The following is a 17,084-nucleotide window of genomic DNA, read 5'->3' as shown; positions in this document are numbered from 1 at the left end:
TATATATATATATATATATATATAATGCTCAATCAATACGATTATCGCAGAAAATTTATTTATGCCACAGATCCCAGAGCCCTCGTCAGAAAAGGTTATCGATAATATAATCGGCATAATTCGTACGTCTATGGAATTTTAATTTATCATTATATTGTATATGATTTTAAAATATATATTTAGAATATTTTCTAAACTTCTCGTTACGTCGATGACGTTTTGCTATAAAGTTATTAAAAAATATATATATTGATTTAAATGTGATATATTTTAATAACTTTATAGCAAAATTTGTCATCGACGTAACGAGAAGTTTAGAAAATATTCTAAATATATATTTTATTATATATATTATATATAATTTTCATCGCTATTTCTAATTACGTTAAGAATTGAGTTTCCATTTGTACATCAACGTTATTTTGCTATACGCGAGCACACGATAACTGCAATGTGGTGACAAAGTAAATAAATTTTATCAAAAGCCGTGATAACGCATTTATAAAGATACACTCATTATGCAATAGTCAGTAAAGTAACTAGGTCACGTGATACCATTGCAACCTTGAATATAGTTGGTGAAAGGCACTTGATGTCTTGTCAACAGTATCTTTTACATTCCTGACGCAGCAGCCTCGCGGTCGTGTTTTTGTCTCGTGCTATTAAATAATGTAAGTATATAATATTTACTCAAATACTATATTTAATAACGTCATTTATTTATACATAGTACAATTTAACAATCACTCGTTAAAGTGAAGAAATAGTATTATAAAAACACTTAAAAGAGTTTTAAACTAATTATAATTGAAAATCTTCTGTAGTACATTGTAAATTAATACTTTTATTTAGAAACGGAGCATATAAGCTTTGAATATTTTAAAATTTATTTTCTTCAATTTTCTACAAATTTAGATTTTTAAAATTACGCTTTTTCGTTACACATTGAACAATTTATTTATTAATGCACTTGTCCATATATTTTTATATAAGTACATTTAATTTATATAAATATAAATTTGCATTTAAATGTATACCTGTGATGCGGCCTTGTAACACTTCATATTATCTTCCAGATAATATGAAGCTGTACAGCGTTTCGGACGGTCCACCATCTCTTGCATGTCAACAGTTGTTGAAGGCTTTGAATATTAAGTACGAATTGGTCAATATGGATTTTGGAAAAGGTGACCATATGACTAAAGAATACGAAAAGGTACATGTTAAAAAATATAAATAAATAAATATGAAAACATAAATTGAAACAATACAACATATTGAATCTTTTACAGCTGAATCCACAAAAAGAAATACCCACCCTTGTCGACGACGATCTTATAATAGGTGAAAGGTAACAAATCGTAAATTAAAATTATCATTTATAAAAATTGAAGAGCATTTTCTCTTATAAATTCAAGAAAGAGTTTCTTTTATTATAGACAATTACGGGCATGTGATAATTGCAGTTATCTGTAAACAATTATATTTTGTATGCACGTAAGATATACGTATATATATGTACAGTTCTATTAGCTACACGCTCTGCAAAATGAAAATAAATAAATTATAAAGTTTATTTATAGCATCATTCGCGAGCGATTTTTTTTATCGTCTTACTGCGTCATGTTACAGTAATGCAATTCTGCAATATTTAGCTGACCAGTACGATACGAACAATAAATTTTATCCGAAGACACCGAAGCTGCGAGCGATTGTCAATCATCGTCTGTGTTTCAATTTGGCGCTTTATTACCGTAATATCAGCGAATACACCGTAAGTCTAATTTAAATCCTGCGTATATTTTCAAATATTTATCAAATGCGCGTATTTATCGCACTCATATGTCACAGTTGGCGCCGATATTTTATGATTATCAACGCACGCCGTTGGGTCTCAAGAAAACAAAAATCGCGTTGGATATTTTTAACACATATCTACAACGCGAAAACTCCGAGTATGCAGCAGGCAGTGAGTATATTTATATAAATATACGTATAATACGAAAAATATTTTGTTAATATAAAATATCAATATTTTATAGTATTTATTTTTATCTATTTATTGTAAAATTATAAGAAATTAATAATATTTTTAATTCTCAAGTTGTCACACATATATATATATATATATATATATATATATATATATATATATCTATACGTATATTTATTAATAGATAACTTGACAATCGCCGATTTTCCATTGATAACCGCGACGATGTGCCTGGAAGCCATCGACTTCAAATTGGATGCATGGCCTTACGTGACGAAATGGTATGACAATTTTAAACGGAAGCACCCTGACTTCTGGGAAATCGCGGCGAGTGGAATGCGGGAACTCAGTCATTTCGAGAAACATCCGCCCACATCCGATGTGGATCACCCGATACATCCGGTGCGCAAAAACAAATGAAAAAGTTTCTGCAGCAACATTCTCAACAGTTTTAAACATTTACAAACGCTTTTTATTTTAAATTGTGATTTTCTAAGCATAATAATTCAATTTTTCTAAGCATAATATGAAAATTTAATAAAAGTAATAATGTTCTTACTAAACTAGATTTATTATTGACAATCACATTCGTTCAATATTTACACAATATTTTCATAATATTCTCCGTGTATCAACGTTAAACTAGAATCTCTATTACAATATAGTTTCACGATAAATATTATAATTATTGCGATTACAACCGACGTACGTGTGTTAACTTTTGTGTAATTGACAATATATATGTACAAATTAAATAAATCTGTCGACATACATTCCGCCGGCGTACATTCTTAATTAAAATATTGGAATTAATTGCAAAATTTGTAGATAATCTGTTATAATTATGTACACAAAATTTGTATCTAGTAACACAAACAGAGATAATTATTTATTAGTGTAGATAAATTCATGAAAAATAATAATATAATCGACATAAAATAATTCTATGAAAAATATTATATGTGACACTTATAAAAATATATTTACGACTCAATGTATTTAAGACTTAATTTGTTTCTAGAAGTTTATGTATACATATATTTTTATTCGAATTCGACGAAACACTCTTATAGTTTCATCATAAACCATCATTCTCAGCTGATCACGAATCTTAATAATTCCCAAATTTCGTTAATGTTATTCGCTAACTTTATTTGTGAAATTTAATGTAACACGGGAACGATGTAGATATATGTATAATATATCGTAAATTGAGCTGTCACGAGTATTCTACCGAGTATTCTGGCGTATTAAATATCTTTCATTTTATAAACTATATAGTCATCACAAATTTCCGACACCGTTGTAACATTATGTGATAAGAAGGACTTAGATTAGAAATAAAACTATTAACCCTGTAATATTATACTAATTCCGTGGGACAAGAATATCACTATAGAAGCCATTTGCAATTTGCAAATGCTGTAAAACATCGTATCAATAATTTTTGTCATGATACATTTGCTACAAATAACATTTATATACGAACCAACAATATCTTCAGAGACGAAAAATGGTATTTAGAGCTAATTTACTATTTTTGATTGTCTTTATATATTATTCATAACTGTTTGTAACTTTCACTAACAATGAATATATCGAATATGTGACATGAATGAAACTGTTGACTGAAGATCTTGATTCAAATATTATTTCTAACATATTTTCCATGGTTTATTTAAAAATGTATTTGAAATTGACAAATCTTGTTGAGTTCGAAGTTTTTGCCCATCTGATAGCATGCTATAAGATTTATCAATATTTTAGCGATTTAGTCAAGACATTTTTATTTTTAATGCATAATAGCAAATTTCCTTGCGAGCCTCTCTGTAATGGAATACACCTAGACAAGTTTTACATAGCCGACTGATTATTATCGATTCGAAATTATTTTCATACTAAATTGAGCTACGTTTATCACACAAACATACATCGATAATATGTACGTCAAGACCATGGGTACCACAGAGATATCTCCGGTGCACCTAGATCCAATATATAAATACTTTGATTGTAGCTTGTTAGGAAACGATAATTGTGGCAAAAGAATAGAAAACATCAATAATAAGAGAAAATATCAACTATATTAATTTTTTGTTAATATATTTTTTTGGAAGATATTTCTTTAATGAGCTCTTTAAAAACTTTTTTATACAATTTAAACCAATTCTTTTTCACATTTTGCAGTTCCAACTGCAGATTTCTCAATTATTCAGATGTTTAAATAAAATATTTTAAATAAATTAAGTAAGTATTCGATCAGAAAGTATTTGTTTTAGAATACAGACTTTTTTTTATCTGTACTTTGTAATCTGATTTTTTACTTATTTTTAATGTTGATGGAACGGTATACCATTAATATACTTTTCAAGGTAGCTCTAAGGATTCAGTAGATTTAAAAGTACTGAAGTACTAGAGTAAACCTATTTCATGGTCGAAATTGTATTTATACATCGACAACAACTCTGGCCACTGAGCCACTGCCAACGTACGAGGCTTATATAGCTCTGCCATAATATCTTAGTTATTGCTTCGATTTTCCATGTGTTTAGTCACCGAACCCTACCCGAGGGCGAGCGTAGGTGCGATTTTATGTACCCGGTTCGATAATCGATCGCGTCGCGTGACGATCCATCTGACATGCCGTGTCTGTGTCTCCTGCTCCACCTGCAAACGAAAATTATGTTATTCATGGTGATTCTAACAGTCGTGAACTAAAAATCTCAATCATCATGCAGAACACGTTTTTCTTTTGCCGATTCGACGAGAAAAACGCGTGGAAACTTTCCAACATTAATATCCTTGATATTCCATTAATTGTGATGCACAGTGGCAAAAAGTATACGAAAGTATATTTGCTATATTTTATCTGTAACTATTCTCTTTTATATTTATTTAGTTTGTAGTGCACAATGGAAAATAAAGTTAAGATTTTTTTAAAAATTATTTTTGTATTTTGTTTAGCATAGCGCAACTTTCAAAACAACTATAAATTCAATTATCATTTTATTTTTAATTTGAAACAAGAACTTGCGACGTTTCCTGGTGCGTGTACATTCAAAAATTTAGAATTATAATCCTCTCTTTTTTTTAAGCTCTTTTTATTTTTATTATATATACATTTGTAGAAAATCACCACGCGAAATCAAATTTATGTCCAACGCAAAAAGTCACGGATATCCCATTATTACATGGAAATATTATTATACGATTTTGTCATATTTTATTTAATACGTAAGAAGAAACTATTTGGTCGAATTATATGGGATCGCCCGTTTCGTTTTGCAAGGTAAACAATTAACAAACTGAACGACAACAGTAATTGTACCATCAAATATCGAACAGCATGACACATGTCGCTATGCATCATTCCAAAAATTTATGTGGGACACACGGACGGTATATGTATACAATAAAAATAAATATGACTTGGGACATTTACGAATACCTGCAACATTCACGGAACAGGATACTAAACAGATCACTATAAACTAAGATAAAGTAAACAGATGCGAAGAAATTTAGAATTTTACAAAGGCATTCCTCATTACACGCATATGCTTTCATATCGATATACAGGGCGTCTCATAATTTTGTTCTTATTCAAAATTTTTTTGTGCAAAGTTACATCTTTCAGTTGTCAAAATTTAAAAAATCTCGACACTTTTTAAATTATAAATAAATTATAGAAAATAAAAATTGTTAACGATGTAAATTTCAATATATATAATAAGAAAGTGTTATTCTTTCCTTTATTATAAATGGACTCTGCATTTTATCGTAATTTTAATCTTTATTTCTTATTAAAGTATTTAATTTTAAAAGATAATCAAATTGGCCAGGAAAAAAATAAATAAATAAAAGTGATACTTTTCTGGAATACCCTGTATATACCCGCTATTAGCGTTCGGCATTTACGCTACGTTACATTAATCACTTAGGCGCTAGCTTAGAGCAATATAACATTGTGCAACTCAATATTCAGCGCTTTCAAGATGATTTGCGACTGCCACTCGCTAACAAATCCCTGCTCAATTACCCAGCATGTTTTGTACCTCGAGCGTTACAACAAGGTACAACAAAACTCTATACGGTGCTACTCGTCGCCAGCCAACTATCACGATCACGTTCAATTCGATCTTGTTCACTTCCCGCACCTGATTCCTACCTGATTTCCCTCTTACCGCGTCACGCGTGGCTTCGCCACCAGCCTGATCGTTCTCATACCTTGCTGTTGATTACGAGGATCATGCGAATAGCTGTTGCTGACGACGGTGGTGGTGGTCGAGGTCGAGGTCGAGGTGATGGAGGTCGAGGTAGAAGGAAGGACACGGCGTGATTGGGTTTCGGAGATCGAGCTGTATTGTTGAGGGTTGTTGTTAACATATCGAAGTGTGGCGGGCTGATTGTTGCTGCTGCTATTGTTGTTGTTGTTGTTGTTGCTCATCGGCAGCAGCGTCTGACCATCTCCGTGCGCGGCCGTAACGCCGTAGCTCCTCAGGCGGTGCTGACGTTGCTGAAGAGACGTTCTGCGACCCCTAAGGATATTCCTGCTGCCGCGTTGCTGGCCGCCCCCCGTGATACTGCGTATATATATCAAGTCCGAGACTCTCATCAGTCGATTTCTCGATTATCTCAGTGGGGGATAAACACCTGCGGGTGGCTCCTCTCGACGGTATGTCTCACGATGTGTCTCGTTGGTCTTTTTGTTTAACGTAATTGGATAAGGACTGTCGCGTATTGCTTGAATATTTTGGTACGCGGATCCCCCTCTTACTAAAGACTATGTTCCTCATGTGCTCACATTAACTTTTGGCAATCGAGGTTGGGGTGAAGGGCACGTTTATCCGTGTCATAGAAATCTAGCAATTCTCTTATGTCTCGAATCTTACCAAGCTATTAATTATATTATAATTGAACGACTGGATATAATAATAATATACGTATAACATATTTGCTACTTTTTTAAAAAAGAAAATTTACAAAAAATTACATAATATAAACTTTTTACTATAATATTTTGTAGTAATTATTACATATCTTATTATAATATTTTTAGTTATATATTTTGTAATCATTTTTATGATTTTGCAAGAAGAATTAAAATGCTTATTTCTCTAGAATTATTGATATCAATTTTTGTTTTTATTTATTTCCAGACGATATTTATTTTTATCTCCCTTCTTTTTTCCAGAAGAAAAATTATATGATAAATTCTTAAATAAAAGAATTGTAAAACTGGCTTTCATATATACAAATAGCTTGCAACGAATAGCTTGCATGTCGCAAGATTTCTATGACAATCTGGTTACTAATTAATCAGATGAAATAATGGGACGAACAAACAAGAGCACGTGACTAAATTATATATTGAGGGTAAAATAGTACTCCGTTCCAGGATGCTTTACGAGCACGACCGTTAAGGCAAGCAATCTCTTAAGATTTTCGAGGGCAATGAATTAATCCTGAATCTAATATGTATCTTATACGATCCAATTTTGAATAAGGGTTTGGACGAGTAAAAATGGCTAATACAGACACATAATGCATCGAAGCTAACTGAATGATTAAAAGGAAAATAATATTGGGGAAAAAAAGCGTGAATAAGGGCATGCTGGTTGCTTTAAAAGGAAAATAAGCCAATGAAAGTATAAGCTAAGCTTAAACGTATGCATGCAGAATGAAGGAGAAATCGAAAAAATCATGCGCCTATTGACATTTATACCGCTTGCTCTTTTACAGAAAATTCATCGCAAGTAAATTAATGATTCTATTATTGGTATATTATTTGTTCTTATAAATGTCACACGTTTTGAATCTTATAAATGTATTAATTATTTTACTATTTAAATAAATAATAATTCATTTGATATGCAACTATATATATACATATATAAATATATTAAAAATAAAATTCTGATTAGTTACTTAAAAATAATTTTTTGAAATATTAAATATCCGTTATAATCGTTATAATCATGCATATATTATAATCGTTTTCAAAAAATACTAGAACTTATTTATGTTCTAGTATTTGTCTATCATATAAATTTAAGCATTTTTAAATCATATTACATAAATAACAAACTCGCATTCGGTTTGAATATTTCAATCTTTGTTATTTACATTACGCTATTTTTTACATATAAAATTCTCTTGTTATTTTGCTGTAATCTTATGATGCTTAAATAATAATTTAATTATGAGAAAAGATGAATTTTCGGTAGGATCAGAGCAAGACGTATGAGATGTATTTTCTTACCTTGTACTGTGACTCATGAGGACTACGTTTCTGTAACAGCATATAATGGATCCTGATTGTTGGGAAGCGAGTGATGAAGTGATATCGATTTCAAAGACAATACAACAAGCAACTTAAGCAAGTTTAATCATTTATTTTCCTAATCCATTTTTTTCTTATTTCAACAGTCCAAGTTCTTTAACAGGCGAACATGTGCGTTTCCTTTTTTTTAAATTTCAATAAACAAATTCAGTAAATATCAAATATATATATCTTTACACGATTCTTAATAACAGTAGAGAAAGTACAATAACATTTAAATAGTATTTAGATAAATTATTATTGCATAATGTAAAGCTAAAAAATTTATCGATTTTTTCTTAATGACTTTTAATTAATCCAAATAAATTTCGTAGATTTAAATTCTCAAATTTTAAATACAAAAATAATATATAAAAAATATTTTTATTAAAATTTATTTTTAAATTGTATGCTCGCGTTGTTTGCTGAATCAAATTAAAAAATAGCAAATTTAAAATTATTTTAATCACGTTCTTGAAATTGCTTTTAAAGCAACAAAGTTTAAAAAATATTGAATAAGAGAAAAATTGGTTAATATTAATCAACATATTTCATGATATTTAAATATATCATTAGTATTCATAAAAAAATGTACAAAATGTTTTAGCTTTTTATGCCAGTTACATTGTCATTATCTGTATTGTATAAAATATAATCATTTAATTATGCTTTAAATCTGTTATATATTCCAGGCATCCTGTAAAACAGTATCAGTGCTAGTTTTTAATTTTTATGTAAAGCGTGACGATGTGCACGAGTTGCTCTCTAAATGCGAAAGAAAAACCGCAATATGTTTTGACATAAATCGACGTAATTGGCTCCATATTTATGCAGCGAAACAAAATATCTCGTAATGATCTGAAAATGTCGTCGCATGTATTTAGCTGCGAAGCTGCGAAGTAAAGGCTGGTGAGACGCAAAATAAATTATAAGAATTGTTTTAACGCAGATCGAAATTTAAAGATTTCCCAAATAAAAAAACAATCGCAAATATAATAACAGTAAATTATAAAAAATTCCTATGTTTTTATAATGGTCGCGCGTTTGATCAGGTACACTTCGCGATAGGGGGAATAAAATCGTACATTTTGCGAAAACGCGGGCGTATAAAGTTTTCCAGGGAACGTTCTATGTCATTTTACCAAAGCGATTTATAAAATATATTATTACGCTTCGAAAAAATCGCAAAAACTAAGGCAGCATAAAAGATAAATTTAGATATAGATATATATATATAGATAGGTAGGTCAAAAGCACATCCTACTTAAGTGAGACTACGCGCTGCCTCTATTCTGGTGCCAAACAAGGTAAAAGACAACAGTCCGATATTGTTGCAAGAGTAAAGAAGATATATGTATAGAGAGATAGATAAATCGTCTCGGACGAACGGAGAGTTCGCTAGAGAAACTAAAGACTAAAAGATAAATTAAATTAACTCCGAATTAAAGGTGCATACCACGCAAGAAACGCGTCGTATATAGAATACAGACTGAGAAAACGTACCGGAGGAGCCTTGTTATGTAATCTGGCCAATTATCCGGGAACATCACGAGGAAGAAACCCACCGCTATGAAGATCATGCCTGCTAATTTCATGCCCATGAAGTACGCCCCATAAAAAATAACGTCCAATGCTGCGCAATTATGTTAATAATTAGTAAGTAACAAGTTTTACGAATAACAATATAATTAAAAGACAATTTTATTATATTCAAAATTTATATTTTTTCAAATAAGAGATATTCTTCTCTATTTTTATTTTTACACCCTTTCTATAAATTCTTTACTTTCAATGATTACTGATTGTGTTATTAAAAGGAACCATTTTTTGATTTACGATATATATTCTAAAATAATTAGCCGATCATTTTACTTACCAGCAGATACAGGTACAGCTGTTATTAATCCAAGAGTAATGAACAGATCGTAGGTGATTGCGATGCTGAAATTGCCGAGCATATTCGCAACTGTGAACAAAGTATGGATTTCAGTTGCGAAAGTATACGTTCCCATATCGAATAGTAATCTAATTTAGCGTAAGTTCAGACCTAAATGGAGGATGCTAGCGGAGAGTAATGCTGCCCACGGTAATTTTGTCCAGTGTATGGTTTCTACTCCGGAAAAGTACAGAGCCAGGCAAATCGGCCATAACAGGGCAGCGTTACACAAACCGATGAGGGAGAAAAATAAAGACATTTGGCCGAACGTAGTTTCTCCTATTACTTTCTTAAAGAGAACCTGAATGAACAAAATAATGCCTTAAAAATTTAATATTTCATATTTGCATTTGTAATATAGATCATAAGATATTATTCGCTTACTTTGTAAACGGCAGAGCCAGCTGCCGCTGCTGTAGCTAAAACAACACCCCCCAGCGTCGGACTTCCGGTTATGCCATCCATGTAAGCTAAGAGCGCGATACCGGTATTACAGAGAATCACCGCGACTATCTATAATAAGAAAATTTTCCTGTTAAGTTTGTGATATAATAAAATAAAAATCTATTATATGAAAAATTATACACACGTAAAATTTATGAAAAATGCATTTCACAACTGTGTATATAAAAATACATAAATGTCAAGACATTATTATACATAAAAAATGCTATTAAAAATTTTTTAATTTGTAATAACAATATCTTAATTATTTATTATTTATCCGTTAGTTTTTTATAACAAAGATTCATTTAATATCCTGTAGAGATAATTTTCGTAATTAATAAATAATATATTAGCATAAATAATATGAAATTTGACAATTGTTATAAAAATTGAACAACCATTTTTAAAACTACTCACCCTCACGCCCACGAATTGTTCGTGAAGAATGACCCACGAGAGCAGGTAGACGCATGAAACGTTGGTTGCGAATAACGCCATCACGTCTGTGGCTAGCAGTATCTTTAATGATAGTATGTACAAGTAATTCGTGATGACCCATAGGCCGCAGAAAAGACTGCATCTGATTAAGAAGCGACCGCCAGTGAAACCTTTATCGCGGAAACCGCGGAGACTCTCGGCGATTATCTCCGAAGGGGTGGCGCACTTGGTTCTCGCAGCCCAACAGATGAAGTATACCGGAAAGTACAAGACTTCCCAGTTGGTGCAGAACCACGTCGTAAAGAAGGGTGCATCGTACCCTTCTTTATGATGAATGATCTGAAAGTAATTAGTTGACAATAGATAACATCATCTTGCTAAAGAGAGATTATAAAAGATAATTGAAGTAAGCTCACATGTTGATGATGGAGTCCGCTCACGGAAGAATTTGCGGACTCGAACGTCTCCGAGTTCTTGTCTGGTTCATGAAAGTACAAATACTTGATGCAATGAGTCGCTCCGACCCAACTCGCGGTTACGCATATCGTCACGCACACCCCGAAATATATCTGCAATTATAAGAGTAATCGGAGTCCCTGAACGCAATATATCAATGTCGTAAAACACTTTTGATACAGACTGCAGCTATCGTAAGTTTCAATAAACGCAATACTTTGAATCACTTCCTTTAGTGTTTCACTCAATCTATATTCCTGTTTAATTTACTATCCGCGACTTCAACTTGTTAGAGATGAAAACAACCTTCTTCGCGCTTTCCGCGCAGCAGGAAGCGAAGCAGGCCGAAATTGAGCTCGGTTGCTGCGACTGCTGAACTACCGGAGCCGAGGTTACATGGGTCGACGATTGAGTTTGGCCTGTCGATTGCACATTCCCGCTATCGCCGCCGCCGCCGCCACCGCCTCCTACGACACTTCCGGTGGTTTCCAGGGTGCGACAACTCGACGCAGAATCGCCGCCGACGACGCTGCAACCCTGTTGCTGCTCGCATCCTGAAATATTGCCGTCCTGAAATATTTTCGTCTCACGGTATCTCATAAAACGGCAATACCAATACGTTCGAATTTATTCGTGCGTTAAGAGAATTTTAGACTGCAGCGTGTATTTTAACTGGATTATTATCCATAATTAGATCGTTGTGGATTGTACGCTTAAGACAGTGAGAAAAAGCTAGGATTAAATCTATTTTTTTTTTCTGGCTATATACTCTGAATAATAGCTACGTAAAGTGCGCGCGCGTATTTTTAATGTGCGAAAAGTGATATATGACGCTTTTAATATGCGGCTTTTCTTAAGCGTGTCCTGATTTTGAAATTTTGCAGTTTTGTTTGAATATATACTAGGCGAATTATGCTCAGCGAACTGAAATTATTATGCGCATATCATGCGAGCGTTTTAATAATGCGAAAATATTTATACTAAGAACTAATACTAAAAAACTGATAAAGGTTTCCTTAGAAATCTAAGTTTCTCTTCTCTTGGATATAAATATTATAGATACGCTATGAATCCATCGTTGATAGATCTGTTGTACTCTTCAATCAATATCGAAATGCGATTATCGACGATCACTATACAGGATATCATCTTAAACCCACTGTATCTTCTTCCAGCCACAGGTTCGACGTCAAACAAACTGGTAATTTTTTTCAGGAAAATTTGGTAAAATTTGGAATTATTATTCATCTATTTGATCTATTTCTAACACAGTGCAATAATTTTGCAATTAAATCAGAACTTTGACGGTCGGATTAAAAAATCAAAATTTCTTTTATTTTTAAAGCATGAAATTTTGCATTAAATTTTATTATTTTATTAATAAAAAAACTCTATTAAAACCCTTTAATTTTCATTATATTTTTTTATCAAAGCCTCAAATAATTTGCGATAGTAATTATCAATCATGCAATCAATCAATAATGCAATCATCTTTCTTCAGTTTCACCCCCCCCCCCACCCCAGTATCTGCGACTGAAAGGACACTCGAGGAACAGACAAGGTCGGTCCAACACAATCTACACATCAATGCGCAAATTTACCTGAAGCGTGGAGCGCAATCTGGATGGGAGTGATGAACGGACCGTGGGTCTGCTGATCTTCGACGAAGGATATATTCGACGTACGCGATCGTCGAGGGTGAAATATCGTTGGTACTTCACCAACTCCTCCGCTACCCATGGCTTAAGCGCGTTCTTTGAAACATGTCATTAGAAAGAGATTTGCGTTTTAACGTGAGCCGCGCGCGGCACGCAACAATCGGGTTACACCACAACTTCGGGTTCGATTCATGCGAAGCATCTGGTGCGCATCGCGACTTCCCTATACGGATGCACGTACAATATACTTGTTGATCTCCCGACATCTGCTTGCGGGGGTGCACCAGCGAAAAACGTTTCTGGCGTTCACCAGAGTCGCTTCGCACATGCAACAACGTTCATATTCGAAAGAACTCGTTTTTTCGTTCTCGTTGGTTTTGATACTCATTACAATAATCTAACTTTCAATAAAATTGCAAGTTCAGCAACAACAAAGATTTCCACTTGTCAAACGGTACATTCGGTATACGTTAGTGCCGCAAAATCAGGACGAGGGTTTTATACGAAGCCGAAGGATTATGTATATAATTTAGATAAGAAAAAAATATTCAACGTTACAAGCACACACCGCTCGTTTTGTGTATCGATTTGGTACGAACAAACACGGAGACCACTTCCGCGCGCTTCGATATCTGATCTCGACAAAGCAAAGTTGTTGGCTGAGACGAAATCAATTCCGATGTGTTCAAAACTCGAAGCTACGTATACAACAGTTATAAAGTACACTTGTACATAAGTGTTTATACAATTAAGCCGGTTTTGAGCCTGAAATGAAGCGAACAAATTGCGTTTTAGCTTATAGCGGCATTGAATATTAGAAATTTACGGCAAATTCTCGGCAGGATAAGCACACGAATTTTACATTGCTGTAAATATTGTTATTACGAGCATTATTAGCACAATTATCAAGAGCGCGGTATTAGCAAAATTGCAAAAGGCAGATTTCGGATAAAGGCATGCAAATTCGATGGATAAATCTATCTAATCCGGGAATTATCGCACTGCACGTCTTCAAATATTTTGATAGAGAGAAACTCGAAAAATGGAGGTTTTTTCCTTTCAGGCCATTTGAAAATTTCGACAATTTTAATTAATTAATGAAACTCATTGCCATGAGAATAATTCAACATCAATTTCGAAATATGATCTTATAATGAGATATATACACTAATTTCAAAAATTTTGAAACTGCAGGATTTTAGATACTGCCTCGACGTTGTAAACAAAGAATCAATTATCTTGCCGTCGATAATAAATAATTGATAACAACGATTACGAAGCAACTCCACGTTTGTGGCAAAAGTCGCATGCCAATTCCCGGACTTTCATCGAAGTGAAGAGACACGGAGGTAAAGAGCTAGAAAAATGTCGCACACATACCTTCTTTACGTTTTTCTTCCGAGGTCGCGTCGTTCTCGAGTCGCGTATCCATGGTTCATGGTCCACCCGGTGTGACCGACTCCTCCTTAGTTCGATTTACCACGGATGACCGATGTCACAACGGCATGTCGCGCTGCGGGTCGCGAAAACGAGATCCCGCCCTGGGGTTTCGTTCGCCGATCGACGTTACTTAATGACGGACCTCGCCCGCGACGTAATTAATTAGCTCTAGGTATTTATCGCCGCTAGAAATGCGCAGCTCATTATGAGCCGTTCATTGCGCGAGCCACGCGCGCGGTCTCATTTTCGAGGATTCGCGTATCGTGCACGCGAGGGAACGTGCTGTATCGGCGCGCGGTGATCTTCGGGGCCGTCGCACACCCCGAAGGGAGAGGGTGAGAAACGGTGGTCGCTGCGCGCACTGCACGGACTGTGGTCAAAGGGAACTTGGTCTCGAGCATTCTGCCATGCCATTGATTGCCAGGCTAGGTCTCATAAGAGCCTTCGCTAGTTCACTGGGCTGCTCGCGTCTGCGCCTGTACCGTCCGCAACCACTTCGCCCGTCTGCGCCGTGCCGTTCTGATTGCAGCTAACTCGGCTACACACTGGGTGTCCCAAAACCACCGACTGAATGGTCTATTTTACATCAATAGTCAAACAGAAAGGATATGACGAGCACAAAAAAAAACTCTTAACAATTTATCCGTTAAATTATACGTTCTGATTATTCTGCACAATTTTTATAATTCTTAAACCATCAAATAGAGGTTCAAATAGGCGAAACCGATCTATCCCTTTCGTGAAATATTGTACAATGGCCACACAAATTTTAACTATTCTTTTATATTAAAATTAAATCCGTTTTATATTAAACTTAAAGCAATATACAAATAGTAATAATTACATATATAAAAAATTTTAAATGCAAAAAGCATTTCTATGCCCGCTATTATTAAACTGGCGAAATAGTACACGCAACATTATCATCAAATCAAACAGCACGTTAAATTATTTTATTTCTTCATTTTCGCATGGTCGTATTATTTTTACAATTATATTTACAATAATTTTAAGTTGATGCAGCAATATGATTACACAACTGATTGTAATTGACACGAAACTGGTTTTCACTGTTCGCTCGCACTGTATTTCCACTGTATTCTCCACACTTTCCGTTCTTAGTTAGTTTCTACATTTCTATTTTGCGTGACCAACTCGGAAGGAACTTTTTCTTATACATATTCATAAAGCTCAATACCGCTCACTCAATGTCACATAATATCGCACGATTTATAGCAAGATAAAAGACAACGTTATACATGTAAGGGCTGAATGGTATAAGAAGAAATAGACAAGTAGCTGAAAAAATATTTTATTCCGTATTTTCTGAAATAAAAGATTTTCAATTAATTTTAAGTGACGTAAGAAACACACCTCACTGATATTATTTTGTTCTTGATATCAACGTCACTATATCTAAGTAGGAAGTATGCGATAATGTTGCTTTTGTTTTTCTTTGTAAAGAAGGTATAAGTACAAATATACTTAGGTATATAAATAGGTACATTGACACACACAATGTGTTCGCGCGGTAAATTACAGATGGTTGAACATTCCAAAAATAAATATAAGCTGTAAAATTTTACTGCAATACATAAAAATATAATGCTTAAATTTCTTTTAAACTGTAAACTATAGAAATTGTCCGCGAAATAAAATAGGAAATATTTTTTCTAATAAAAAAAAAACACATAATTAATAATGTAATAATCTCGATTTTGACTTTGCACAATTATGATCTAGAATTATGTTATAACGAAATATAAAAGACAAAAAATAAATTATAGAGTTACTAATAATACGTTATAATATATATTGTACATTATTATGAAGAGTGCTAACAAATTACTTCCATCTGTATTTACCTATGACAAAATTAAGTTGATAAATTAAATAATTATTAACAATTAGAATCGCGACTTAATCGCAGTTGTATCACAGAATAACACAGAAGTTGAAATTGAATATAATTGTTATGTAACAGTGAATTGTAAGTTTAAAAATTAAAGTGACAAACAAATAAGTTATATTAAAATATCCCATTAAACTAAATATAAGTATCGTATAAATTATTCGAAGATGATTTATAACATACATAAAATAATCATAATGTATGTGCCATAATTAAACATTAGAAAAAAAAACTTTTGCATGCATAAGATTATCGTGAGTATAGTATCATTATTGAATCTGTTCTTTAAATATTAAAGATATATTACACATAACTATCTGTGTTATTCTCAGATAATTAAAACGCGCATAAGGGAGTGTAAAAATCCCTCTAAGTATCACATTTATGCACTGTTTTAAGGCTTATAATTCCGTTTCAGTCTTTCGTTATAGGTCTACCTATAAAGATGTTATACAACTCTCAGAGTTGAGTGTCACAGATTT

At 33.1% G+C, this 17,084-nt stretch overlaps 2 protein-coding genes across 7 annotated transcripts; one reads left to right on the top strand and one right to left on the bottom strand.

Annotated features, from left to right (window-relative positions):
• The first annotated feature begins 553 nt into the window (after window positions 1-553).
• LOC105460118 (glutathione S-transferase 1-1) lies at window positions 554-2,766 on the top strand. The gene is made up of 6 exons (XM_011706558.1): window positions 554-671; window positions 1,077-1,216; window positions 1,293-1,351; window positions 1,633-1,774; window positions 1,852-1,969; window positions 2,178-2,766. Exons 2-6 carry the CDS (start codon window positions 1,082-1,084, stop codon window positions 2,411-2,413), a joined length of 690 nt encoding a protein of 229 aa, XP_011704860.1. The 5' UTR covers window positions 554-671; window positions 1,077-1,081; the 3' UTR covers window positions 2,414-2,766.
• On the bottom strand, window positions 2,546-15,158 carry LOC105460124 (putative thiamine transporter SLC35F3). Of its 6 annotated transcripts, none has more exons than XM_011706571.1 (12): window positions 14,631-15,158; window positions 13,194-13,346; window positions 11,899-12,146; window positions 11,553-11,705; window positions 11,116-11,475; window positions 10,636-10,764; window positions 10,363-10,552; window positions 10,192-10,281; window positions 9,819-9,948; window positions 8,256-8,285; window positions 6,221-6,576; window positions 2,546-4,660 (listed from the first exon to the last, which is right to left on the bottom strand). In XM_011706571.1, the coding sequence occupies exons 2-12, from the start codon at window positions 13,330-13,332 to the stop codon at window positions 4,584-4,586; spliced, it is 1,902 nt and encodes a 633-aa protein (XP_011704873.1). In that variant the 5' UTR covers window positions 13,333-13,346; window positions 14,631-15,158; the 3' UTR covers window positions 2,546-4,583. The 6 variants fall into 6 exon arrangements, with proteins under 6 accessions (XP_011704873.1, XP_011704895.1, XP_011704883.1 ...); XM_011706574.1 differs by having other exon boundaries at window positions 4,594-4,660; window positions 6,162-6,576; XM_011706593.1 differs by lacking the exon at window positions 6,221-6,576.
• Window positions 15,159-17,084: the final 1,926 nt, after the last annotated feature.

The sequence above is a fragment of the Wasmannia auropunctata genome, unplaced genomic scaffold (genome assembly GCF_000956235.1).
Source record: "Wasmannia auropunctata unplaced genomic scaffold, wasmannia.A_1.0 LD336101.1, whole genome shotgun sequence".
Lineage (NCBI taxonomy): Eukaryota > Metazoa > Arthropoda > Insecta > Hymenoptera > Formicidae > Wasmannia > Wasmannia auropunctata.
Note: the sequence above shows the minus strand (reverse complement) of the source record. Positions and strands in the feature narration are given on the sequence as shown.

What these genes read in the sequence shown, in the direction of transcription:
- LOC105460118 (XM_011706558.1), top strand. Translation starts at nt 1,082, where the DNA reads ATGAAGCTGTACAGCGTTTCGGACGGTCCACCATCTCTTGCATGTCAA. An exon ending in TGACTAAAGAATACGAAAAG is followed by an intron (nt 1,217 to 1,292) that starts GTACATGTTAAA and finishes AATCTTTTACAG; the next exon opens with CTGAATCCACAAAAAGAAAT. An exon ending in GATCTTATAATAGGTGAAAG is followed by an intron (nt 1,352 to 1,632) that starts GTAACAAATCGT and finishes GTCATGTTACAG; the next exon opens with TAATGCAATTCTGCAATATT.
- LOC105460124 (XM_011706571.1), bottom strand. Translation starts at nt 13,332, where the DNA reads ATGGGTAGCGGAGGAGTTGGTGAAGTACCAACGATATTTCACCCTCGA. An exon ending in CTGGCTCTGCCGTTTACAAA is followed by an intron (nt 10,553 to 10,635) that starts GTAAGCGAATAA and finishes TTGTTCATTCAG; the next exon opens with GTTCTCTTTAAGAAAGTAAT. An exon ending in TACATAACAAGGCTCCTCCG is followed by an intron (nt 8,286 to 9,818) that starts GTACGTTTTCTC and finishes ATGCTGTTACAG; the next exon opens with AAACGTAGTCCTCATGAGTC.